The sequence below is a fragment of the Gymnoscopelus braueri genome (genome assembly GCF_963280865.1).
Source record: "Gymnoscopelus braueri genome assembly, chromosome: 10".
Classification (NCBI taxonomy): Eukaryota; Metazoa; Chordata; class Actinopteri; order Myctophiformes; family Myctophidae; genus Gymnoscopelus; species Gymnoscopelus braueri.
The window spans coordinates 6,092,033-6,119,973 of NC_137611.1; the positions used below are offsets into that span (position 1 = coordinate 6,092,033).

Here is a 27,941-nt window from a genome sequence, read left to right on the forward strand (position 1 = left end):
TTGGTCTGCCGTTTTCCCTCCACACCAAACCTTTTGCCGAAGATAACACGTTGTGAGCTTGTAGATCGTCTATTTTCGGCAAATGTTTAATGCGAAATGTAAAATTTGGCTGCCCCCCCCCGATAGTAAATCTGAGGACCCCCACTGATGAAGACCCCCGTGACCTAGCGTATTTTCTTCTCCAGCGCGCTGGGCGGTCTGCTCGACGTCTTCTCGGGAAGTATCAGTCTCAACTTCCTCTTGGGGGACGAGCCTCCCTCCTCTGACAGAATAGTCTGCTGCAGCACCACCGTGGTGGCGCCCCCTGGTGTCTCAGTCCCAGCGGACACCACACCGCCTGTGGCTGCAGACGCATCTGTAATCATACCGGCTGCAGTGGCTCCAACTGCAGATCCATCGGGTATGGACAACACCGGCATGCCTACTGAAGACCCTCCATAGGCTGCAGGCATGCCTACGGCTGCAGGCATGCCCACTGAAGACCCTCCATAGGCTGCAGGCATGCCTACGGCTGCAGGCATGCCCACTGAAGACCCTCCATAGGCTGCAGGCATGCCTACGGCTGCAGGCATGCCCACTGAAGACCCTCCATAGGCTGCAGGCATGCCTACGGCTGCAGGCATGCCCACTGAAGACCCTCCATAGGCTGCAGGCATGCCTACGGCTGCAGGCATGCCTACGGCTGCAGGCATGCCTACTGAAGACCCTCCAGAGGCTGCAGGCATACCTACGGCTGCAGGCACGCCTACTGAAGACCCTCCAGAGGCTGCAGGCATGCCAACTGAAGACCCTCCGGAGGAGGAGGAGGAGGCAGGTGCAACGTCTTTAGACACAGTATTGGGGGCCAGTGGAGAAGGTACTTCTCCCCCGACCTGAGGGCCCTGAGCTTGGGGAGGTTGAGGCGGTTGAGTGTCCTTGCTGCTCTTTGTGAGCACCGGAGGAGGCTGGGGAACCGGCTGAGCTGCTGCTGCTGCTGCTGGGCGATCCCCACTTCGAAGGCCCGGACCCGGGTTTGGATCGGACGTGGCGACGGATCCTGGGTTCTTCCTAGCATCCGGTGAGGGTGGTGGGTGCTGCTGCTGCTGTGTCTGGGAGAGCGACTGAACGGGTGCAGGATTGACGGTTGGATTCGCGGTCGACGGGTTGACGGCGAAGTTGGACGGTAAACCTCCAGGCTGTGAGGTAAGAAGAGACGTTTGCATCGGATTACTCTGCAACGGATTGAAGGGTGCAACGGGGTTAGCTAGAGGAGGAGGATTCGGGGCAAATCCACCCTGCATACCTACGTTATGGCTTTGTGGCCCTCCGTACGGGGCTGCGTTTGGGTTTAGGGCACCGCTCATTCCACCATATGCCATGTTAGGGGCAACATTAGGGGCAATATTAGCTGCGTTGCTGGCGAACCTTGGATTAGCCATGTTGGGGACCATGTTGGGGGTCATGTTGGGGGCCATGTTGGGGGCCATGTTGCGGGCCATGTTGGGGGCCATGTTGGGGGCCATGTTGCGGGCCATGTTGGGGGCCATGTTGGGGGCCATGTTGGGGGCCATGTTGGGGGCCATGTTGGGGGCCATGTTACCGAGGACATTTCCTCCCTGGAGGGAGAGAGCGCTGCCTGGCCGGGCCATCCCTGGCATCATGGGGAAATTGGGACGGCCGGAGAAGGGAGGCTGGGAGCCCGGTGGGCCCTGCTGTCTAATGTTTCCTTGGAAAGGAAACCTGGGACGCTGCATGTGAGGACTCTGCATGTGAGGACTCTGCATGTGAGGACTCTGCATGTTAGGACCCTGCATGTAGGCAGGAGGCCACATCTGCTGGCCAGCGACAGCCTCCTGGGTGGGCTGTGGTTGGTCAGGTGTTGTTGTGCCGGTGGCATCGTCGGGTGCTTGTTGGGAAGGGTCTACGGCTGTAGCCGCTTTATCTTCCTCCCGACCTTTTGTTTTGGAGGTTTTCTTCTTTTTAGAGGATCTCTTGCTTTTCTCGTCATCCTCATCTTCATCATCATCCTCATCCTCATCCTCATCCTCATCCTCATCATCTTCCTCGGTTGATCCTTTTTTCCGTCTGGATTTAGATTTCTTGGTCTTATCGCCCTTCAGGTGTTTTCCTTTCTTGGAGCTGCTCTTCTCGTTCTTAGGAGAGACCTTGCTTCTCCTCAAGGGGTTCAGGTTCAGCTTGACCCGCAGCGTTCGGCCCGACTGAACCTTACCCGTCCGCTTTCCCGAAGCTTCCCCTCTTTCCTTCCCTCCTCCCTGTCCCGTTCTACCTTTCTCCTTCCCTCCTTTGGACGCGCTGCTACTCCTCCTCGCCCCGTCTCCTCCTCCTCCTCCCCCTCCCCGGCGTGCGGCGGGGCTCGCCAGGTCAAAGCTGACGTTCCTCTCGAAGGTGACGTTCCTGGCCTCTCTCTTCGGCCCTCCGTTGGTCTCTGAGTCAAAGAGGTAACTCAGGTTCGTCCCCACGCCGCTCGGTCTGCGTTTAGACGGCGGGGGGCGACCCTGACGTCCCCCTCCTTGCCTGTCCGTCTTTCTGTGCGGCGGTCCGTCCGTCTGTCCCGTCGGCGCGTCGTGCTGCTCGTACGTCTTGTGACAGATCTCACAGCTCACCTTCAGTGGTGGAAAAAGTAATCAAATTCTTTACTTAAGTAAAAGTACCAATACTGCAATATTAAAATACTCTGTTACAAGTAAAAGTACCAATACTGCAATATTAAAATACTCTGTTACAAGTAAAAGTCCAGAATAAAAAATGTACTTGAGTAAAAGTACAAAAGTATTGGCATCAAAATGTACTTAAAGTATCAAAAGTAAAAATACTAAATATTTGAAAATAGCAGATCTACAAGCTCACAACGCGTCGCATCGCGACGCGTTGTGAGCTTGTAGATCGGCTATTTTCAAATAGCCTAGGTATAAAATAGGGCTAAAGTGGTTAATGTATGTTTTATAATGTAATCATTTATATCGGCAAAGTAACTAGTAACTAAAGTTTTCAAATAATTGTAGTGGAGTAAAAGTACAATATTTGCCTCTGAGATGTAGTGGAGTAGAAGTAAAAGTACTGAAATTTGGAAATACTCCAGTAAAGTAAAAATACCTCAAAATTGTACTTAAGTACAGTACTTGAGTAAATGTACTTAGTTACTTTACACCACTGCTCACCTTCTTACGCGCAGCTCTGCCGTTTCCGTCCGCGTCGGCTCTGTTGTTCTCCGTCTCTCTCCTGATCTTAGCGGCTCCGGGTTCTCTCTGTGTCGAGGGGTGATAGTCGTCTAAAAGCAGCCTGTTGTTCCTGTTCAAAACACCTTGTTGCTGCAGAGCTCTCCTCCTCTCCTCCTCCTCCGGCATCATCCTCATCCTCCTCTTTTCTCTCTCCTCCTCCTCTGCCTCCGTCCTATTATAGTCCTGTCTGAGGAGGAGGTGCGTCCCCGCCGGCCCCCGTTCCCCCCCCTCGCCGCGGCAGGTAGGACACCTGAGCTGGCCTCCTCCTCCGCCCGGCTCCAACATGGCCGCCTCCCTGTCCCACGAACGGCCCGCTCGGTCGGCTTGCGAGCCCACGTCCTTCTTGCTGCTCCTCCTCTGGCCGCCTCCTCCTCCGTCTTGGTGATTGGAGGAGGTGTGGTTGGCCTCCTCCTCCTCGCTCACTCTCTTCTTGTCTCTGAGTTTCCTCCTGCGGACCGCTACACGGTACATCAGGACCGCCAGCAGCGCCAGACCGACCCCACCTGAGGTACAGGTAGATATACAATGACAGGTATTAACTCATTGAGTGCCCGAATTATTTGTAGCTATTTCTGGCCAGTACGAATTTGATATATATTTTTTTGAAGTAAAAACAAAGTGCTTAGGAAGCGAGATACAGCCTTTTTCAGTTATAAATTAAACAAGGAGTGGATGGAACTGCAAATCTTCAGATCCTTTTTTTTCAAAAACACGTGAAACACGTTAATGGCACTCAATGAGTTAAAGAGCATTAAGGACAATCATTTAATCTGAATCAATTGAAAATCCAAAACAAAATCACTCAAATATATCAATATTGGAAAAGTCATATTTAATGTTGGCATCGGCCTTGCAGGTTTGGCTACAACCAGTGGTGTATTCTAGTTTTTTTTTGGAGGGATACGATAATCATTCCCCGCACGACATGCGCGTGGTTGTGGAGATACAATGGAAGAAATGGTTAGTAGAGAGCTACCTACGCTTGGCTACAAAAGTTTTCTGCAGGTCACACTACGTATATAGCGTAACATGGTAGAAAACACCTCTGGGTACACCAGTGTACTGCAACTCCCTATACTCTGGACAGAATGAGTTCAGAACTCTGCAAGACTCTGCAAGACTGCTGACCAATACTAAGAAGCGTGAAAATATCAGACCCACGTTGGCTGCTCTCCACTGGTTGCCTGTGAACTTCAGAAGCGATTTTTATTGTATTATCACTTTTAAAGCCCTGCATGGACAGGCTGCCAATTACATTATGCATATGCTGGACCCTATACGCCTGTGTGGCCTGAGACCTGCATGCCTTGCTACTCGGGGGTGATCTGGCTTTTGTGGCCCGGGCCCCAAGGCTTTGAAACGACCTCCCTGATGATCTGAGACTAGCAAAATCAGTGCTCTCCTTCAAATCACTTCTGAAAACAGGTTTATTTGCATAAGACACATGTAATAATAAAGACACATGTAATAATAATAATAATAATAACTTGAATTTATATAGCGCCTTTCAAAAACCCAAGGATGCTTTACAATACAAAAAATAAACAAACTATTTGCCAACATCTACTGCTGTAAATAGTTTTTTTTCTGTTGATTTAATGGGTTTGCTTTATTTGTTTGTTGTTTGCTGTTTTTAACGTGTTCTTTAACCCATTAAGACCTGAAGCCGATTCTACAAATGTCTTCTAAATCCCAACAGTATTCTGAAAAACGTATGTTTCTATATCAGTGGTGCGCAAACTTTTTCATGTCAGGGACCCTCAAAATTATGTATTTGGCCACGGGCCCTATCTCAAAATATTTTTGTTCCAGGGACCCCCAGAAGCAAAGATTTGAGTTACAAATTTTCGCTTTAAAAATATATATATATTCAAAGATTTTCAACATTTAAAAAAATTGCAGATATACAAGCTCATAGGGCGGCACTCTGTGCCGTCCTATGAGCTTGTATATCTGCTATTTTTGAAAAGCCAAAGTATAAAATAATGGTTTATGTGGTTACACAGATGCGTTCTCGGTCTTAATGAGTTAAAGCACCTGGTAACTTTGTTTAGAAAAGCACTACAAAAATACATTCATTATCATTATCATTATGTGAGTAGAGGACTGTCAGATGTTTTTTTTTTACTATTTCCCGCTGTTCTCACCCGTAAAGCAGACGACAGCAGCGATGGCCACGTCCCGCGCGTACCTCTGAGGCGTCACGCTGTGCAGCGCCTCCACGCGGACAGTGATGTTCTGGTTGGACGGGACACAGTTGGCTTCAGTGAGTTCCAGCACCGTGGTTACAGCCGGGTTGTCAGCGTTCACACACACCATCCTGAGACCGTTGTACAGGACCTGGGGTCATGATGACAAAGGAACACTGTTAACACAGCATTAACTTAAGACCGGGAACACATCTGTCACTTTAGATTTGAACCACTACGATATACTATCATAAAGTACAAGATACTACCATTATCTTATACTTTGGCTATTCAAAAATAGCAGATCTACAAGCTCATAGCGAGTGCCGCGCTATGAGGCAAAACAAAACATCCACGCGTTGTGAGCTTGTAGATCTGCTATTTTCAAAAGATTTTCATGCATTTTGAAAACTTGTGAAATGGGACTCATTGTGCACAATGAGTACTTTTACCTTTGGTACTTTGGAACATTTTGATGCCAATACTTTTGTACTTTTACTCAAGTAAATTTTGAATACCGAACTTTTACTTGTAACAGAGTATTTTTTTACATTGTGGTGTTGATACTTTTACTTAACTTGCCAAGGACGACTTATGACGAGACATAGTCATAAGTCGGGGGGGACGGGGGGGACGTCCAGAACCCAAGATAGCGAGACCCGAAGATTTACTGCTCCATTCACTCCCTGTTTAACTTATTACTTAAAAATCCTGTATCTCGGCTCCTGTGTATTTTTTTTTTTTTACTATGTATTTTTGGCCGAGACTTTTTTTATTTTCAAAGGCATATAAAAGCGGGAGGTCGCGATGACATTTCTTTTTTCTCGCGGAAGCAAAAGGTAAGAAAATCTAAAGAATCGCTGGCAGTGGGTGCACGCAGCCAGAAATAAGTCTGGCAGTGAAAGAGTTAAGTACAAAATGTGAGTACTTCTTCCACCACTGTCTGTCAGCTTCGAAGAAGAGCTTCTATACTTTTCAGATTTGCTGAAGCATCTTCCTTCCAAACCTTATCAGGCTGCTGCATGTAGGAGCTGAGGAAGGCAGACAGGTCCAGCAGCTGGCAGGAGCAGTTCCAGGTGTTGACGTCCAGGTTGAGGTTGCTCAGCTGGCCGAGGTAGGAGAAGGTCTCGGCGGGGGCAGAACTCAGACGGTTCCTAGACAGGTCCAGACTCCGCAGACTCACCAGACCACGGAAACTAGAATGACATAACAATAATTGATAACAATACTTTATCAGACTTAGGATAAATTATATTACATGTAAAAAAAAAACATTATATTACATGTAATGATTGTATGAAATGTGTGTATTATATATATCGTCGCTGTCGGGTCCAAAACTGTTACTTTTCAGGGAATGGAACGAAAATGTTCAGAAAGAGTGAAAATAGCTACAATTGTAGATCGGCTATTTTCTCAGCTTTTGCTTGACACTCCTGTATGATGAAGTAGGCCATTACATGACAAAAAAACATAAAAAGAAAGTTTAAATTTGACGATAGTAGCTCCACTGATCACGTCCAACCCAGATTTGGCACAAACAAGGGGTTGAATTCGTTCTCCTGCTTTGCCACTAAAATGAGGAATGCCCTACCAAAAGCCGTGAAAGAGTGTAAAACCCTACTCTCCTTCAAAACAGCCCTAAAAGAGTACCTTCAGGTGCGGCTGCAATTCAAAACTGGCCCCTGTAAAAAGTCATAACCTAGTCCCCCCCCCCTACTGCCTATATGATGTTCTGCATAGTAGTGTATGTCTGTCTGTCATTTAATGTCTATGAATGGAGTACAAAGGACCCCAATGGAAACAAGCCAATGGCTTTCTTGGGTGTTTTAATTCCTATTAGCTGACCTTGTATTGAACTGTACTTTCATGTGCTTTTTTCTGCAAACTTCTAATTAAGTATTCAATCAATTAATCAATCAATCAATCAATAAACAAGGTTTCTGCCTGACAGTGACGATATATACGTATATGAATTAATGAATCACTACCTGTCTGTGTCCAGGTGCTTGATGAGGTTGTCAGACAGGTCCAGGGTCTCCAGCTCCATGAGGTGGTCCAGGGGGAAGGAGCCAGAGGTCAGCTCACTGAGCAGGTTGCTCTCCAGCAGCAGAGTGTGGAGGGCCCTGGTGCCCTGGAACCAGCTGCCCTGGATCTGCACCACACAGCAAGACACAGGCTTACTACAATGGATTATATCAGTGGTTCTTAACCAGTGGTCCTTGAGGGGGTTCCAGGTGGTCCCCAGCTAAATGATGGAGAGTTGGTAACCAAATGGACCCTTATAGATCTTTAACTCTTGAGAGTGTAAAATGAAACCAAGTGGACCCTTATGGGTCCATTTGGTTTCATTTTACACTCTCAAGAGTTAAATTATTGTTAAGCATCTGCATTACTTAATTAAACAATTGTTATTTTGATCAACGTTTACCTGTCAAGTTTTGGGTCTGAGAGGCTAAAAATCTCATCAAATGGTGGTGAATCCGTGGCTCAAATGCTGAATAAATAATGGCCCTTGATGTGAAAACGGTTGAAAACTAATGAATTATATCAACATTTACTCACATTCTGAATGTGACTAGAACTCACTGGATCAATATTTTACACCTATTAGATACTTCTTCTCCTAAAAAAAAGAACCCAGCAGAGGCACCACCCACCATGTTGATCTGGTTGTTGCTCAGGGAGAGGACCTCCAGCTGGGCCAGGTTGGTCAGAGCCCCGCCCTGCAGGGCCTGGCTGGTCAGGAGGTTGTGGTCCAGCAGCAGCGTATGGAGGAGGGACAGGTTGCTGAAGGGCTGCTCGACCAGCACCGAGATACGATTATGACTCAGACCTGAAGGATGGATGAATGTAAAAAAATATGCATGTTTAAAAGGATAGTTCACCCCTAAAATGACTTTTTTTCCTATCGATTAGTCACCCCATGGAGACTTGAATTCATGGATATTTGTGTGCAGACGGTTTGTGTGTATGTGTGCAGACGGTTTGTGTGTATGTGTGCAGACGGTTTGTGTGTATGTGTGCAGACGGTGTCTCATTTCTAGAGCATACACACAAACCGTCTGCACAATTTAATTTTTGGTCCAAAATGTCTCTTTTGACATTTAAGGTTGCTGACCCCTGGGCTAAACTAAAGCATCATATTTATCCTTTTATGTGTGTGTGCACCGCTGTGCTGCTGTTGACACAGAGAGAGATGGGCTGGACTCTAGAAATGAGACACCGTCTGCACACTTACACACAAACTGTCTGCACACATACACACAAACTGTCTGTACTACACGTACACACAAACCGTCTGCACACACACACAAACTGTCTGCACACATACACACAAACTGTCTGTACTACACATACACACAAACTGTCTGCACACATACACACAAACTGTCTGCACACATACACACAAACTGTCTGCACACATACACACAAACGGTCTGCACACATACACACAAAGCGTCTGCACACATACACACAAACTGTCTGCACACATACACACAAACTGTCTGCACACATACACACAAACTGTCTGCACACATACACACAAACAGTCTGCACACATACACACAAACTGTCTGCACACATACACACAACTGTCTGCACACATACACACAAACAGTCTGCACACATACACACAAACAGTCTGCACACATACACACAAACTGTCTGCACACATACACACAAACTGTCTGCACACATACACACAAACTGTCTGCACACATACACACAAACTGTCTGCACACATACACACAAACTGTCTGTCTGTACTCAGACACAAACTCCCATGATGTCTGACCTATCAGTGTGATGTTGCTCAGGTCGGACAGAGAGGACCCATGGACCTCAGAGATGGAGCCTTCTCTCAGCCACAGAGCTTGGGTTGAGTTTGGGGCTTCTGCTAGGCAAGGCAAGGCAAGGCAAGGCAAGGCAGTTTTATTTGTATAACAGCACATTTCAACAGCAAGGCAATTCAATGTGCTTTACACAGAACATCAAGCAAAGGAAACACAATTATACAATGACATTAGGATGCATAAAACTAAATAATATTTTTTTTTGTACGATGGGTAATTAATTATGGCTCTTGTTAATTTAAAGAAAAAGGTAGTGCACGCACATCCGTGGCCCAGGTGCAAGACAAACAAAGTATCATAAAAATCAGGACATATATGTCCTGATGAAGGTCTGAACAGGCCGAAACGTTGACGAGCAATAAAATACCAAGCAGAGCTTTATGCAACTTCACCAGACTCTATTTTTTTATTTCTTGTTAATTTTTTAACAGCATTACCTATAATGTGAGTCAGTCTGCGACAGATGACAGCCTGGTCAGAGCAGACTACACAGGAAGCAGGGCAGGATGGTAGGCTGGATGATCGCTGGACTCCAATGGTTAACAACAGTAACATCTGTACAATACCTATAGAGAACAATGGTTAACAACAGTAACATCTGTACAATACCTATAGAGAACAATGGTTAACAACAGTAACGTGTTCATATCGTATGTAGGCCCGACCAAGAGGCCCCACGGAGTATTCAAACCCCTGCTCTCCACAGTGGTGGGCAGGAACTTTACCCCCTGTGCCACCCGAGTGCCCTGGTCATATTCCTGCTCTAACAATGATATCTGATCCTGAAAGGTCGGCCCATATCCAACATGGAGCCGTCTGTCTGTCTGTTCCCCATGTCTACTCCAGTGGTTCTCCCCCTGGGGGTCGGGCCCCCCAGGGGGGTCCCCAAATTATTTTGGGGGGTCCCCGGATGATTAACTCAATGTGCAACATTGTTTTCTCACTCGCAGCATTGAAAAGTTTGTGAACCCTTGATGTACTCACTGCTCATGTTGTGTTATAGTGGGACTGGGGACAGCATGGTGGAGGTGAGGAGGCATCTCATCCATGGGACTCTGTCCGGATACATCATCAGCAGCAGCAGCACAATCTTCATCCCTGGCTCTTAGAAGCCAGCAGAAGTAAACCCTGTTTACATACAAGACACTACTTGGTAAACAAAACTACCCCTGTATTTGACAGAGCTGTTTGAACCCAATACATCAAGTCATGGTACCAGATCTGAAGATAAGATTTTGCTGAAGGTGCCTACAACCAGCACTAAGCTGGGAGATACAGCCTTCAGTGTGTATGCTCCATATATATGGAACGAATGTCAAGAGAAGTTGAAGTTAGATGTCCTTGTTTCTTTTGCTTTTTTTTTTAACTATTTCTAGCTGACCTTATATTGGAAGAAGTCCTATGCACCTGCTTGGTGTAATATTTGGTTTTAATTATTATTTTTGGAAACCTTTTTATTTTATTGTATTTTATTGTATTTATGTGTAGGCCTACCTTTTTGTCTATGTCTGTAAAACCATTGTTGTAAAGGTCTAAATGGATTTCCCTGAAAAAAAGGTTTCTTTCAATCCCAATCACCTGGACGTGGTCACAATTATCATCATCATCATCATCATCATCATCTTATTATGACGACCATGCAGACAGATCGTGGTCATTTGTTCTCATGTTTTTGTTACTTATAGGCTTGTTTTTTTCTTGAACACAATGTTAAAAATGTAATTTAGATAACATGATATTTTAGACAGATATAGGTTCATTGTTTACCTGTTTATATATAAGTATATCATGCACAGTATTCATCACCCTCCTCCTCCTCCTCCTCCTCATCTGTGAGCCTTTTCTTTTGTCAAGGGAAATACTGGTTTGAAGCCAACTTTCCATACAAACAGTATGTGTTCATACAAAAATGAACCCTTATGTTACTGTGTCAAACATTCCTGTGAATGAGAGCTGAGGAGGAGGGGACACACACACACACACACACACACACACACACACACACACACACACACACACACACACACACACACACACACACACACACACACACACACACACACACACACACACACACACACACACACACACACACACACACACACACACACACACACACACACACACACACACACACAGCTGGTGTGTTAATTTTCTTAATTAATCTGTTGTCATGTTTGTAAACTCTCGGTTGCTTGGTTGTGTGTTGCTATGACAGCAAACAGTGATAAATGTGATGGCGATGACATGAGTCATCGAGCGTGTGTGTGTGTTACGCTGTGACACACGCCCACTCCTCATCTATCACTGTACTGGATGTTGCTACGCACGCACACACAAACGCGCACACACACACACACACACAGATGCTCTAAACACCTCACAGCTCCCTACAGTAGGCTACTGTACCTCCCACGTTGTCTAGAGTTATACGTTCCCTGTGTGTGTGCGTGCGTGCGTGCGTGCGTGCGTGCGTGCGTGCGTGCGTGCGTGCGTGCGTGTGTGTGTGTGACAGAGACAGTCAGCAGCTCTCAGACCAGGTGTTGAGAGAGAAGAAGATCTCCCGTGAGGATCCTCTTCAATGACAGCGTGGCTAAACTATCATGTTTCTGCTAATGCTTTCCTCCTAATGGGCTCTCTGCTATAATCTACTGTCTACTGTAGGCTCTCTGCTATAGTCTACTGTCTACTGTACAAGACAAGACATTTAGAGAGTTACATTTACACTAAGCCATACTATCCGGGAACACATACTGTGTCATTTTAAGATTTTAGCTATTACCAATAGTTTATACTTTGGCTATTCAAAAATAGCAGATATACAAGCTCATCATCCACGCTATGAGCTTGTAGATCTGCTATTTTTGAAAAATCTTGAACATTTTTAAATTTTAAACACATTTTCAGATGGGGGTCAGTGGCCATATAATACATATAATTTTGGGGGTCCTTGACATGAAAAACCACAAGGACCACTGATATAGCAACATAGGTTTTTTTTCAGAAAACTGTTAGGATTTAGAAGACATTTGTAGAATCATTCCCGGATTTAATATGGATTAAGGAGTTACTAACGAACTGCAAGGTTTCCTCTATATTCATAATGTGTGTTTGCCGCCACAGTGAAGACATTGTCAGCACTGCAAGGAAACAATGACACAAGGTGGATACAAATGCAATACACTCTGGCAGTTTTCTGAAAAATATGCATGTTGTTATATCAGTGGTTCTCAGACTATTTCATGTCAAGGAACCCCACTATTTTATGTACTGTATTTGGCTGTGGACCCCCATCTCAAAATATGTTGTTCCAGGGACCCCCCCAGAAGCAAAGATTTGAGAAAGAATATTCGCTTTAAAACATATATTCAAAGATTTGCACAAATGTTCACGATTTAAAAGAAAATAGCAGATCTACAAGCTCATAGCGGCGCACTATGAGCTTGTAGATCTGCAATTTTTTGAATAGCCAAAAGTATAAAATAACGATTTAAGTGGTTACAACAGATGCGTTCCCGGTTTTAAATGGCTTAATCAATACCACACACACATCACACCGCTCACCTGTTAGTAAACAACTCAAACAATCATCCACCCCGAAATGAAATGGTACATTCCCCCAGTCACATATTAATCCATTGGGGTGGTCCATCCATTCTGCAGTGCGCTAGTGGGGGGGAGTGGTCCCCATCATCATGATGTCCCTGTGAGAAGCATCACATTATACTGTACATGCTGCTGCAGTCGTAGCCTGGTCTGTACTGAAGCATCGTAAACGTTAAGCGACTGTGTGTGTGTGTGTGTGTGTGTGTGTGTGTGTAGGTTAAGTTACCTGGGCCCTGTGTGGAGCATGCTCAGTAGGGTCTGTCCGCTGTCACCTGAGAGCCACAGATGTCACTCTGTGACTCAGTGCGCCCGGTGGGCCTTTTATCTGGATCGTTTTACCAGGAGTCACCCTTTAGTTGTACAGGTCACTTTACCCCTAGTTTGTCTTAGAGTTCAGTCAAGTTTAACCACTTAATGTAACTTTCCTCTTCTACCCCGGATTTGAACCCGGTTTGCTACGGCAAGTGCTGATTTTGTTTACCATTGAGCTAATAGAGCCTGCCTGCTTGATCTCAGGGGATACATTGAATCTTGACCATCAGGTCAAAATTTGTGTCAGATCCTGTGTCTAGGTGAGACATGACCTTTGACACGATCTAAATGTCTCAATAGAAGAGCAGGGAGACAAAATACAACCACCCCGATTATATAAGTTATATTGTATTAACATACTCTACCATACAGATTGTCATTGGAATTAAATGACGTTAAATATCTTTGAAAATATGTCCACAATAGGGACGACAGCGACAAGTGGTGTGGTACTTGTGATACTTATGCAGAATGGTATTCAATTTACTTTCATGATTTATACAGCACATTCACCCAAGTAAACCATTCAACAGAAGCTGACATTTATTCAAAAATAATTGTTTACTCTAAAATGGTTACATTATATGCGATAATTAAAATGTCATATATTATACAGTACATTTTAAATGTAAAAAGTTCATATTGACCTAAATTATTTCATTAATTAGTTAGCAAAGGTATTCAATGTAATGTTGTTTAAACAATCCTTGATTTAGCTCCAGTGATGGAAGAGGTACTCACATTACTTTACTTTACTTTACTTACTTACTAAGTAAAAGTAGTCATTATGCAGAATGTCACAAGGTTTCAACAATGTTTTGAAAATAGCAGATCTACAAGCTCACAACGCGTCGCATCGCGCATTAATGGGAACTGCACCCTTAAGAGATTCAGGAATTGAGCTTCAAATCCAGCGGAGATTCCTTGGCGCCTGAAAATACCCATGAGATATTGTTTTTTAAGTCTACTCATTTTGATACAAATGTTGCACACTTTGCAACATCTTGATACAGTAAACTCAAATCATATGACTTCAGTACACCTAACAGTACACAGTACCAGCATTGGCCCACACAGCCTGGTTCAAATAAGACCCTCCCTCATTGGTAGAGCCTTCTGACCTCACATGACCCTCACATGGTCAGCACCACCTTCCCAGCAGCCCCGGGGCACTGGATGATGTCATGGTGGGCCTGGGCGGCCATGTCCAGTGAGTACTGGCGGCCCACGGCCGGACGCAGCCAGCCGGCCTCCATCCCCGCATAGAGCACCGCCCCACACTCCCTCTTCTCCTCCTGATTGGAGGACACAAAGGAGACACACAGGGGAAGACTTGAAAACGCAAGTTGGAGGCAAGAACCACAATTAGATTTTCCTACTTAACTCTTTCACTGCCAAGAGTATTTTCATAAAGTACTCCCCCAGTGCCAGTGATTGGCGTGTTTTTTAATTTTTTAATTTTGTAATTTTTCATTCAAATAAATTCTTCTCTATTTTCGACAATCCCTGATCGGCCTTAAAACGATGTGATACACGACTACGATGACTGTTCGTCACCCAGACTATAGAAAATAGAAGTGGAGCTCTGCGTTTTTTATACCGTGTGAAAAACCGTGACTTTCCCTATTCTGGCCGAAAATGACCGCGGGAAAAAAATGAGAACCGGAAACGGAATCTGCGTCATGAAACCGGAACCTGAGTCTGAAGGAATCAGAAAGTGAAAGTGATCATGAAAAATAAACAGAATAGCACGACCACAGTAAAAAGTAAAAACTCGGGATTTCTCGTTCTGGCAGGGAGGGTATTCAGAGAAAACTCGGGATAACTCGGGGCTTGGCACTGAGAGAGTTAACCACTATACTTCCATCATACCACAATTTGCGAAAATAGCTTTTTTCAGTCGATTATTTCTCCCCTTCAATAATACCAATTGGTATTGTGTTTTATATAATTTTTATCGTGAGCAACACAGCTAAACGTGTGGGTAGCGCCCCCATATTATTTGCCAAAATCCCCCAATATGCTTCTGTTGGTAACCGCTTTTGTTTTCAGCGACCTCCCAGTCACACACCTGCTAAGAGGTGTGTGACTGGCACCTGAGCATGGGTTCTGCAACTTAGTTGAGTTTGTGTTGATGCTCCAAGCAGCAACACTGCCCCCCCATGGAAAGATGTCACGTTTGTCCCTTCAGGATAAGGCCTGTGCAACAGTGAAGCTGGTGTTCCGTTATGCAGTGTGGCAGCATTATTTGGTGTCAGCCAGACAAATGTTGGAATGTTGTCATACCCAAACTCAACAAAGTTGCAGAACCCATGTTCAGGTGCCAGTCACACACCTGTGACTGGCACACACACCTCTCAGCAGGTGTGTGCTGGCAGGTCGCTCAAAACAAGAGCGATTACAACCGGAAGCATATTGGGGGATTTTGGCAAATTCTTTGGGGGCGCTACCCACACGTTTAGCTGTGTTGCTCATTCCACAAATTCCCGGTCCTTACAAGCTGTACCTCGTTGTGAAGGTGACTAATCAACGTTAAAAATGATGTAAAACACAATACCAATTGGTATTATTGAAGGGGGCGAAATAATCAAACAAAGTTAAGTTTCCGAACTTTTTGTGGGCAGTTTAGATAGATGAAAAATGAATGGGCTTTCTATCTTTGCAACCACAAAATGTCCGCCACTGCTATGCTCCATCTATACACCGTAGATTGATCAAAAAATAAAATGGTATTCACTCAAATAAGTTCCGGGTTGCAGCTTTAAGTCTCTGCAGTCTTGGAAACATTTGTACATCTTTGAATATAGGAAGTATGAAGAATAGTCGTCCTCTCACCGGTGTAGCATAGAACAGAGCCACGCCCACGATGCTGCTCTCTTTAATCATGGTGTCTCTGGGGTTGATCTCTATAGGACCTCTACTGCCAACCACCTAGAACAATACACAAAAGATCACATTAACCACTTAAACACAGACAGACAGAGTGAGTGGGTGAGACAGACAGAGTTCTTTCTTACTGACCGTAACTCGTCCTCCGTACGCCAACATCTGCAGGTCGTTGCTGAGGTTGACGTTAGATAACATCTCTACTATCACATCTACACCACGGCCATCTGTAGCTTCCTACAGTACACGCGCGCGCACACACACACACACACACACACACACACACACACACACACGTTACGTTTGTGACGTCCATCGACCCACCCGCTAGGCCAGTGGTTCCCAAACTTTTTAGTTCAAGACCCAAAAGAGAAATTAGACGATTGCCCAGGACTCGACCTAGTGAAAAATGCAGATCTACAAGCTCACAACGTGATATTTAAAAAATGTATTTATGGTTTATTGTATTTATGAAATACTTTAGAAAAATGTTGGAATTGTTTTTAAGTGCGAAGTTGTGATTTCTTTGTTGAAACTTTAAAATATATATATATATACATATATATATATATATATGTATATATTTTTTTTTTGTATGTAGGGAAACGAAATAAGAGATATTTACTCGCCGCAACAGATAAAAATTGGTCCGCGACCCAAACATGGGATTACACATGCAGGAAAACTATTGGTTGGCGTGTGTGTGTCTGTCTGTGTGTGTGTGTGTGTGTGTGTGTGTGTGTGTGTGTGGGTGTGTGTGTGTGTGTGTGTGTGTGTGTGTGTGTGTGTGTGTGTGTGTGTGTGTGTGTGTGTGTGTGTGTGTGTGTGTGTGTGTGTGTGTGTGTGTGTGTGTGTGTGTACCATGATTTTTTTAGTGTAGTCTTGTTCTCTGTGATTAAAGGCCAGGTGAGCTCCATTGTTCAGCACCACTTCCATTCCCTCTGGAGTCCCTGCTGTCCCCAACACCCTGAGGCCCAGGGCCCGGGACAACTGGCACGCTGCTACACCAACCTACACACACACACGCACACACACACACAAACACGCACCCGCGCACACGCACACACAGAGACACACACACACACATGAGGGGGAAGAAGACAATACATTTTACCACCTGAATTCCTGAAAATAGCTAAAAATAGCTGATCGACAAGCTCACCACACGTCGCCTAACGATGCATAATGCGTTTGTAGATTTTCAGGGTGCCGACACCAGCGTGAAAACTAGAATAAATTAACATGTTTTTATAGAATAATTGTACTCTTTGTCCCATGGAGTAAAGCTGGTGATGAGGCAGAAGTAAAACAGAAACAGAGATGGTCTCACCCCTCCACTAGCTCCGTGAACGAGGACGGTCTCTCCGGCTTTGGCATGAGCTCTGCAACACAGAACAGACATACATACATGTTTTTTCTTAAATGGAAACAGGTTCAAATGTTCTCATATTATTATTGCGTCTTACTGTACTGTACTGCACACAGAACCAGGGCTCTGTATGCAGTGAAGTATGACATTCCTATAGTCTTACTTGTGAACAGTGTTGATTTAGTCGACTAAAACTGTGACGAATAATGTTCGTCAACTACCATTTTTCACTGACGAAAACGAAAAAAAAACGAAATAAAAAACTAAGCTACGATGACTGAAACTAAGACTAAATATATTGAGAACATAACTAAAATGTTAGTGACAAAATAACTCAAATGTTAGTGAGGGATCTAGTGGAGAAGAGATCCAGTAGAACTAAAAGACAAGTCATTTTATGTTTGGTTGCGCTCGGTTGTTGCGCTCTGAAAATAGCAGATCTACAAGCTCACAACGCGTCGCGGCTATTTTCAGCATGCAACCAAGTGTAAAATCAGCCAGCAAGACACCATCAAGGCATCAAATGTAGCCGACTAAATCAACTGTAGTTTTAGTCGACTATAATCTTATGATATTTAGTCGACTAAAACTAGACAAAAACTAAAGCATTTCAGATGACTAAAATATGACTGTATCCAGTAAAGTACGGTACTCCTATAGTCTTACTTGTGGACCAGGGCTCTGTATGCAGTGAAGTAGGGGACTCCTATAGCGGCTCCCTGGGTGAAGTCTAAAGCATCAGGCAGTCTGTGGACAGAGTCGTCTGTGGCCACGGTGTACTCTGCATAGCCTCCTGACTCTGTGGCCGTGCTGAACACTCTGTCACCAGCCTGGAACACAAGCCACACAGACAATGTCAAAGGCAATTTGTCATTTAAAAAAAATCCATTTTTACTTGCCTTTCACTTTTATGTAACTTGTAACTTTCCTCTTCTACCCCGGATTTGAACCCGGTTTCCTGCTGACATTTTACCATTGAGCTAATAGAGCTAGATAGATAATAGCCTGCTTGCTCAAGGGATAATTTAATATGACCATCAGGTAAAGATTTGTCTCAGATCCTGTGTCTAGGTAAGACATGACCTTTGACACGATCTAAATATCTCAATAGAAGAATGGGGAGACTAAATACAACCACCCCAATATACGTTGTATTGTATTAACATACTCGACCATACAGATTGGACAAAATTACATTGTATTCATTAAAAACATTATTTCAGTGACACGTCATAATAAAATGGTAGCTTTAGAGGCACAACCTACCCCACCTTTACTGCAGTGACTCCCTGTCCCACCGCCTCCACCACCCCAGACACATCGGTGCCCGGGGTGTACGGCAGGCTGGGTTTACGGGCGTAGGTCCCAGCACGGATGTAGGTCTCCACGGGGTTCACTCCACACGCATGGACACGGATTAACACCTATATGAGAGAACGCACGCGCACACACACACACACACACACACACACACACACACACACACACACACACACACACAGTGTTGATGTTGTTTTGGCTTTCGAGAAGGGTCTGTAGTATACAGTATAACTATATTGTTATATAAGAGGTGATCTCTGGAGCAGATGCAGCGGCACTCTCACCGAATACAAGAACGCTCGCCCCAAAACACAGTCGCCCCGGGTCATTCCGGCGACCTCGGAAAGGTCGCCACCAGGTATTCCTAAACGTAACCTCAGTAAAACTATGCCTAAACTTAACCTTATTCCTAATCGTAACCTCAGTAAAACTATGCCTAAACCTAACCTTATTTCTAAACGTAACACCAGTAAAACTATGCCTAGACCTAACCTTATTCCTAACCTTAACCTCAGTAAAACTATGCCTAACACCTAACCTTATTCCTAACCTTAACCTCAGTAAAACTATGCCTAACACCTAACCTTATTCCTAACCTTAACCTCAGTAAAACTATGTCTAAATCTGACCTTATTCCTAACCTTAACCTCAGTCAAACTATGTCTAAACCTAACCTTATTCCTAACCTTAACCTCAGTCAAACTATGTCTAAACCTAACCTTATTCCTAACCTTAACCTCAGTAAAACTATGCGTAAACCTAACCTTATTCCTAACCTTAACCTCAGTACAACTATGTCTAAACCTAACCTTATTCCTAACCTTAACCTCAGTCAAACTATGCCTAAACCTAACCTTATTCCTAACCTTAACCTCAGTAAAACTATGCCTAACACCTAACCTTATTCCTAACCTTAACCTCAGTAAAACTATGCGTAAACCTAACCTTATTCCTAACCTTAACCTCAGTAAAACTATGTCTAAACCTAACCTTATTCCTAACCTTAACCTCAGTCAAACTATGCCTAAACCTAACCTTATTCCTAACCTTAACCTCAGTCAAACTATGCCTAAACCTAACCTTATTCCTAACCTTAACCTCAGTAAAACTATGCCTAACACCTAACCTTATTCCTAACCTTAACCTCAGTAAAACTATGCGTAAACCTAACCTTATTCCTAACCTTAACCTCAGTAAAACTATGTCTAAACCTAACCTTATTCCTAACCTTAACCTCAGTCAAACTATGCCTAAACCTAACCTTATTCCTAACCTTAACCTCAGTAAAACTATGTCTAAATCTAACCTTATTCCTAACCTTAACCTCAGTAAAACTATGTCTAAACCTAACCTTATTCCTAACCTTAACCTCAGTCAAACTATGCCTAAACCTAACCTTATTCCTAACCTTAACCTCAGTAAAACTATGTCTAAACCTAACCTTATTCCTAACCTTAACCTCAGTAAAACTATGTCTAAACCTAACCTTATTCCTAACCTTAACCTCAGTCAAACTATGCCTAAACCTAACCTTATTCCTAACCTTAACCTCAGTAAAACTATGTCTAAACCTAACCTTATTCCTAAACTAAACCTCTTTTTCTTTATTTATTTTTTTGAGTAGCCAATGATAATTTTTTACCCCCCTTTTCTCCCCAAGTTAGTCATTATGCCAATTAATTCCTCCCCACACACATTTCTGTGTCACTGCTGTTGTATCCTACTGACTCACCTGCCAGTGAGGAAGCCCCACCGGGAGGACGTAGAGCCTTCGTCCTACTCCTCCCGCCCAACACTCCCCGCTGACACGTGCCCCCCCCAGCCCATAGGAGTACATGCAATGACCAATATCACCCTCCCCGTCCGGCTTCCCTCCCCCGAACACGGGCCAATTGAGTTCGTATCGACGCCCAACTAAGCCGGATGCACCACGGTAGGGAGGTGCTATTTTTGAGGGTCCCTGGCACAAAACCTTTTCAGATGGGGGGGGTTCGCAGCCAAATACATAATAATTTGGGGGTCCTTGACACTAAAAGGTTTGAGAAACTATGTTTTATATACCACACAAATTCATGTGGAGCAGGTGCTCTCTTACCTCCTTCAGCCCGGGGTTTGGCACCGGGACGTCAGAACACAGCTTGAGGACTGACGGAGCTCCAAACTCACTGACTCGGATGGCTCTCATCAGCCTGCAGCCGCTCGCCATCATGTCTGTGGAACATGAAGCACACAGACACACACAACCTCATGGACTTTGGACAACATGCTGTGGGACTAGTTAAACAGTGGCTGAAATTCTTAAACTGGCCCCTGTAAAAAGTCAATGCCTACCCCCCCATCCCCGAACTGTTTACTGCACATACTTTTCTTTTGGATTTCTAACTGTTTATATGATGTTTTGCATATAGTGTATCTTTGTCTGTCATTAAATGTTTCTATGAATTGAGTACAAAGGACCTCAATGGAAACAAGCCATAGGCTTTCTTGGGTTTAAAATCCTCTTAGCAGACCCTGAAGTGAACTGTACTTTTTTTTGGCAAACTGCTAATAAAGTATTCAATCAATCAATGTTGCCATGTCCGCTTATTATAAGCGACTTTGGGCTTGTTTTTCTGTGAAGTTGCTTGTAAATATTGGTTATTGCTACTACCTTTAAACACAATTTGAAAAAGGTCTGCTTTTTGTATAATATTTTCAATAATTTTGGAAAACTGCTGCTATGTGTCCCAAAAAAGAGACTGCAAAACCCTGAAAGATTATGCTATTTTGTTTCAAAAAATATTATATCAAAAAGCTTTAAACCAAGCTATAAGCCAACTTTTCCAGGTTACAATGTGACATATAGCTCTGTTTACACAATGCTGTAGCCTACTACTCCCTCCAACTGTATTAAACTCTCCCCAGTGTTTGCTTAAATTGTTTTGTTATGTTTCTGACACTTGCTCTAGCAATATAAACACACGGTTTCTCATGCAAATAAAGCTGTTTTGAATTTAATTGAATAGTCAACCTGTAACCTGCTCGCGTTCACTCGCCTAGGCAGGCATTTCATAGAAAAGCCTGGTTTCCATTTACTGTTCAGCGCTCAGATCCGGTCTGGAGCACACCTGCATCCGGGCAATTTTCACATACACACAACTGACACTTTCCGTATCCGTTCTAAACCAGATCTACACACTGCAAAGCGAAGTGCTCCCAGATCCAGACTATGGTCTAAAGTCAAGCTGTCAGACCAGCTAAAACCCACGATAACTTTAGCTGTTGGTAAATTTAGCCGGAATAACGCGTGTCTGTGGCAGGCTGACAGCATAGGCATACTAACACATTTACTATTTAATATGTGGCTCTTGTGTGATAAAGCCATTACCTTAATAATCCGTTGAATTAAAGAAACAACCAGAGATTTTTCTTACCCTGTTTTACACTGTTCAGAGGAGCTGCTGTGCTGCTGTCATCATGACCAGTGACCACGAGGTGGCGTCAAACATCAACTTGCAGTATAGATTGACGGGACTCCCTCTTTCTTTGGTGTTTCGCCCAGGGTGGGCGTGGTTATATGCCTAAACCTAACGTCACAGAAAATATGCCTTAAAGGGGAAATCCACCCATTTTCAATATTTAACTATGTCATTAATATAGCATAAAGGAGTTGTGTGGAAATAAGAAAATTTTTTAAAAAAAATTAACATTGCAAAAAAAATTAACATTGCAAAAAAATTAACATTGCAAATTACACCATGATGAGTCATCACAGTGTAATTTGCAATGTTAATTTTTTTGCAATGTTAAATTTTTTTGCAATGTTAATTTTTTTTTTTATTTTTTCTTATTTCCACACAACTCCTTTATGCTATATTAATGACATAGTTAAATATTGAAAATGGGTGGATTTCCCCTTTAACCTTGTTTTTAACTCTATATGGCCTGAACCCAGTGGTTGCCAAACTTTTTAGCTCGAGACCCTGTATAAATTTGATGTCTTCCCGGGACCCAAACTAGTGAAAATAGCAGATCTACAAGCTCACAGCGCATCACATCCTAAAGTTTCTTTTTAATGTATTTAGATTTTTTTATGAATAATTGTGAAGAAAATCTTTATATATATATATATATATATATATATATATATATATATATATATATATATTTTTTTTTTTTTTTTTTAATAAGAAGTTAAAAAAAGGGATATTTACTTGCGAGTCGCGACCCCCAAAAAATGCCTTAAATCAAAACCACGCCCACCTGGGCGAAAAACCTGGGAAAGAGAGAGTCCGATAGATTGACCGCTATCGGCCACAGTAAAAAGGCGAACGCATGTAAACAAAAATAAACTAGACTAGTTCATACATTGCGAGGAGTACATTATTTATGATGATGCACACTGCAGGTTTTTAATGACTGAAAGACACAAACACGCAGCACGATGGAGAATGCGTTCAGTCAGTGGAAGAAACAAAGCCTGAGCAGGTTAGATGTGAGTAAGAAAGGCTCTGTGGATGAAGACATCCTCCACATCGTGTCTCTGATCAACGGCTGTGAGGAATACTTCACCACCAGCTCCTGTTCTGGACGGGTTATCATCATAGATGGGGTGAGACGGGTTATCATCATAGATGGGGTGAGACGGGTTATCATCATAGATGGCGTGAGACAGGTTATCATTAGCCTAGTTAGATCAAGACTATCGTAGATGTATTTTATCGAGTCTGACTTTTACTTTCGTATCTACGAGAGTCTTAGCGACCATCCCCCCAGTTTGCTCTGGAATGTCACCAGTAAAGCCCGTATTTCTCCAAACATGTACAAATACAAAATATAAGGTGCGTACCCGCTTGCCCCGAATGTTAACTAGGTGTTCGGCGTGTTTGTGTAATGTATGAGTCCATATCTTTCAATAAAGAAGTGTTTTAATCCCGTCTGTGGCCGATTCTGTCGGAAGTTCCCAATGGGCGGTAGTGACGGGGCGCATCCGGTGAAAGCCAGAATTACACTCATTGTAAACAGGACGTAAACGAGGGTGAAAAATGGCGTTCGGCTGGTGGTAAACTACTTTACTTACCACCAGCTCCTGTTCTGGACGGGTTACCGTCATAGATGGGGTGAGACGGGTTATCATCATAGATGTGGTGAGACAGGTTATCGTCATAGATGGGGTGAGACAAAGAATAATGGCTAATACGATCGTCAATGATGCAGTTTTACTCCATAACGTATATTGGTACAGGTTGTCGTGGCCGAGTGGTTAAGGCGATAGACTAGAAATCTATTGGGGTCTCCCCGCGCAGGTTCGAATCCTGCCGACAACGTAAAATACTTTTTTTTTTCTATTTGTATGTAATAAGATAGTAACATAGTAATAACACCGTAATAGCATAGTAATAACAGTAATAACAAAGTAATGTGTAATTATGCAGTACAGTATGTCAAACCAACAATAACATGTATCTCCTGTTAGTAAGAGCTGTCATGTTGTACTGGAGGGACAGTAAAGATGGACAGAGAGTGTAACAACACATTTCTATACCCCACCACAAAATAGTAAATCTTCCAGCTGTAATTAAGAAATCAAATGTGGCACAAATGGGACATAGTTAGCTCTATTACATATTATGCAAGGTTTCATAGTGTAGTGGTTATCACGTCTGCTTTACACGCAGAAGGTCCTGGGTTCGAGCCCCAGTGGAACCAGCCATTGTTATAGAGAAATCTCAAGAATGCATTTAAAAAACAAGACAGAAATATACTGTTATCTATTCAAAGCAATTTGTAATGATAATTCACTAATGAATTACTACTTAGTCAGTCCATCAATCAATTCAATTTTACAATTTAGGCATTTAGCAGACACTCCTACAAGCAAGGTAATCACATACATCAAATGCAGAGAGACAGTGTAGTGTAATTTCTGATATTCTACTGTTGGACTGATGATAGGTTATTGGTTTACTTATAATCATAGATTACTATTTCTATTCATTTGATGTATTATCTTGTGTTGTCCTTGCTTACTGTAAATCACTCTGGATTAAGAGTGTCTGCTAAATGCCTAAATTGTAAATTGTAGTCTGTAGTGCCTCAGTAAACTAGGATCACAGAACCAAGAACGTATAGCATCAGTCTAAACAACATACTATCAAACAATAATCTGTACATTGAAACTATAAGATACCAGGTAAACATGGATGAACCTAGCATCTAAAGTGTGAGACACCTACAGCATACTTGATTGATTGAACACTTTATTTGTCAAAAATGTAAACGGAGAACACAAAAAAAGTCCTGAGGCTTGTTTCCATTGTATTGCTTTGAATTGATAATAGTATATTTCTCTCTCTCTGTCCACTATAGGTTTCAGAGAGTACTGATGTCCAGAAACAGAACTGTGTCTGGTTGTTTGTCTCACACCAGAAATGCCAACCTGAAGAGCTGGTAAGATCATTTTCCTACTAAATATAGTCTAGTCTATTCATTACTAATAATGATGTTCAAAACAATATGTGCGTGTATTGGTGTTGTCCAGGTGTCCAGTGTGTACAGGGCCAGTGGAGATGCTGTGCTGAAGTTTGAGCCCTTCGTGCTTCATGTTCAGTGTAGACGGCTGGAAGACGCTCAGCTACTGGTGAGAACAATTCACACACATCAAAGCGGTGAGACAGGCTCTGTATCTTGACTTGTTAAACTTCAATAGAGATACTGTTGATCAAAAGAGAACCAGCATCCTCTGAGCATGGAGGCTCATCTGTGGACAGTCTCACTGATGATGATCTGACAAATGGAAAGTTTATTTTAGTTTTTTTAACACCATGGACACACAGATGGGCGCAAGTATTATTTGCAACACGGGCACTGGCCGTGAAAACGACAACTGCATCGGTTGGAAACTAATTTAGCAATGACGTTTGCGCTGTGCTGTGCACCGAGTGTAAAATAGGGCCATAGTCTTGTTTTTGTTCCGTTCAGTACACTCAGCTCTACACTTTGTTTATACCCGACATCAGAGCTTCACCTAGCAGTGTCCCTTACTCCCTTCTCCATCCTAGCAGTGTCCTCCTAGCGTATGGTCATTCTTCATCCTAGCAGTGTCCTCCTAGCGTATGGTCATTCTTCATCCTAGCAGTGTCCTCCTAGCGTATGGTCATTCTTCATCCTAGCAGTGTCCTCCTAGCGTATGGTCATTCTTCATCCTAGCAGTGTCCTCCTAGCATATGGTCATTCTCCATCCTAGCAGTGTCCTCCTAGCATGCTCACACTTCTCTCTTAAATCTCCTCTCTATTCTCCAGCACTCGGTGGCCATCAACTCAGGCTTCAGGAACTCTGGTCTCACTGTGGGCAAAACTGGGAAGATAATCATGGTACGCATATAGCATTTTATTCTGCTATAGTAGGCTTTGTACGTTACAATATATTATACTGTACATATCGTCTCTGTCGGGTGGAAACCTCATATCTCCAAAACTGTTACTTTTCAGGATTAAAATTCAAAAACGGCAAAAGTAGCAGATCTGCAAGCTCAAAACGCGTCGCTTCGTGCCGCGTATCGAGCTTGTAGATCTGCTACTTTTGATGCTTTTGCGTGACGCTGTAGTATGATCAAGTAGGGGCATTAATTTACGAAAAAACACAAAAGGTTTCAAGTTTTATACATGGAGGTAAGAGCTTTCTGCCCGACAGCAACGATATATTACGTATTATGCAACAGCAGATCGTGCTATGCTTTATTTTTTATAAATTAGTTGGGACCATAGATTAAATTCATTACACAAGTTACAACTGTGTATTCAATTCATTCTAAATGTTTTTACCCTCTACCAGGCTGTTCGTAGCACCCATGGCCTGGAGGTTCCCCTCAGCCTACAGGGAAACGTCCTGGTTGGCCAGGACTACATCCACTTCCTGGTCCAGGTAGCCAATCAGAAGATGGAGGAGAACCTCAGACGGATACAAAGGTCTGTTTTCAGGCCGTGTGTCCTGGTTATAGAGTTTAGAGGAGTAGTTCACCCAAACAAATGACTTATTTTCTAACAATTGCACACCTCCACGAAGCATTGAATTCATGGAGAGGTTTTAGTTTTTGTCGCATTCCTGAGACAATAATTTGATGACAGATGGATGCTCTTTGAGCCTCTTACCTGAGACTCCGCCGGTCATGAACTTATTGGCTCAGGAATGCGACAAAAACTAAAACATCTCCATGAATTCAAGGCTTCATGGGGTGTGTAATTGATACAAAATAAGTAATTTTTTGGGTGAACTACTCCTTTTAAATAAATGTAGAAGTAAATGGTCCCTGCTTCTGCACTGATGGTCGGTCATTCCATACTATAGGTTCTACCAGAGTCTGCACACGGCCCTCTCCGTGGAACTACGACAAAAAAAACTACAAATGCTGGAGACAGAAAACAGGGACGATGGAGAGGAGAGGAAAGAAAGGAGTGTGTATAAACGAAGACGGAAGAGAGGACAGCAACACCAAAAAACGGACTGTCATGGTGATGAACGCGGTAGTCCTCCTGAGCTAGAAGACTGTATGGATTTATTCACCTAGAGAGAGACCAGTGGTTTGAGTTCAGGACCCTCTATAGACAAATAGAAATTACGCTGATCAACCCAGTAGCATGCAATATTAGCTGCAGACTCCCGCGTAGCCAGACAACTAGTCCACAATCTCCGAATGCTATTTAGAGTCTGGAACTACACCTTCAAAAATAGCAGATATACAAGCTGCATATATGAGCTTGTAGACCTGCTATTTTTTTTTTTTTATCGTGAAAATGTGTCCAAAATCTTTGAATTTTTTTTTTTTTTTAAACATTTGTAAAATGTTTTGTTCCACGGACCTCCAGAAGCAAAGATTTGAGTTACAAAATGTTAAAAAATATATATATTCAAAGATTTGCACAAATGTAAATTTTTCTGAAATAGCAGATATACAAGCTCGCCGCGATGTATATCTGCTATTTTTTAATAGCCGAAGAAATCTTAAAATCAAATGGCGAGACTAGCTGCAGACAGACAGACAGGGCAAAATGCATGACTCTCCTGGCAGAGATGAAAAGACATTCCATTTACATTTATGGACATTAGAGCGATCGTATAATTTTGACCTTGATTGTGACTTTACGATCCAACATTAATCATTTATTTGTGGCAGCCTACTGGTTATTCCCATAAAAAGTTTCATCT

General features: G+C 43.2%; 4 protein-coding genes across 8 annotated transcripts in view; 1 reads left to right on the forward strand and 3 right to left on the reverse strand.

Annotated features, from left to right (window-relative positions):
* The window catches only part of LOC308093023 (uncharacterized protein), a gene marked incomplete at its 5' end in the record, with an annotated part of 75,417 nt that overhangs the window by 38,483 nt on the left and 8,993 nt on the right, over positions 1-27,941 (reverse strand). Inside the window, one exon of one of the 2 annotated variants that reach the window (XM_080439218.1) lies at positions 26,561-26,651. The exons of the other annotated variant lie outside the window; for it this stretch is intronic. Of the gene's footprint in view, positions 1-26,560; positions 26,652-27,941 lie in introns of those variants that run through there. 2 annotated transcript variants of the gene reach the window in all.
* On the reverse strand, positions 165-10,338 carry lrrc53 (leucine rich repeat containing 53; the record flags this gene model as incomplete). Its single annotated transcript, XM_080438851.1, has 9 exons — positions 10,249-10,338; positions 9,702-9,830; positions 9,207-9,308; positions 8,068-8,243; positions 7,399-7,562; positions 6,414-6,603; positions 5,366-5,558; positions 3,159-3,721; positions 165-2,603 (listed from the first exon to the last, which is right to left on the reverse strand). Exons 1-9 carry the CDS (start codon positions 10,253-10,255, stop codon positions 165-167), a joined length of 3,963 nt encoding a protein of 1,320 aa, XP_080294977.1. The 5' UTR covers positions 10,256-10,338.
* Positions 13,851-22,208, reverse strand: cryz (crystallin, zeta (quinone reductase)). Its single transcript, XM_080440505.1, has 9 exons — positions 22,171-22,208; positions 20,853-20,968; positions 18,709-18,861; positions 18,104-18,267; positions 17,399-17,450; positions 16,930-17,079; positions 16,204-16,305; positions 16,018-16,113; positions 13,851-14,477 (listed from the first exon to the last, which is right to left on the reverse strand). The coding sequence occupies exons 2-9, from the start codon at positions 20,964-20,966 to the stop codon at positions 14,316-14,318; spliced, it is 993 nt and encodes a 330-aa protein (XP_080296631.1). The 5' UTR covers positions 20,967-20,968; positions 22,171-22,208; the 3' UTR covers positions 13,851-14,315.
* Positions 23,087-27,573, forward strand: tyw3 (tRNA-yW synthesizing protein 3 homolog). 4 transcript variants are annotated; one of them, XM_080439219.1, is made up of 6 exons: positions 23,087-23,348; positions 25,106-25,186; positions 25,278-25,376; positions 26,039-26,110; positions 26,571-26,704; positions 27,084-27,573. In XM_080439219.1, the coding sequence occupies exons 1-6, from the start codon at positions 23,181-23,183 to the stop codon at positions 27,301-27,303; spliced, it is 774 nt and encodes a 257-aa protein (XP_080295345.1). In that variant the 5' UTR covers positions 23,087-23,180; the 3' UTR covers positions 27,304-27,573. The 4 variants fall into 4 exon arrangements, with proteins under 4 accessions (XP_080295345.1, XP_080295348.1, XP_080295347.1 ...); XM_080439222.1 differs by having other exon boundaries at positions 26,571-26,660; XM_080439221.1 differs by having other exon boundaries at positions 23,087-23,231.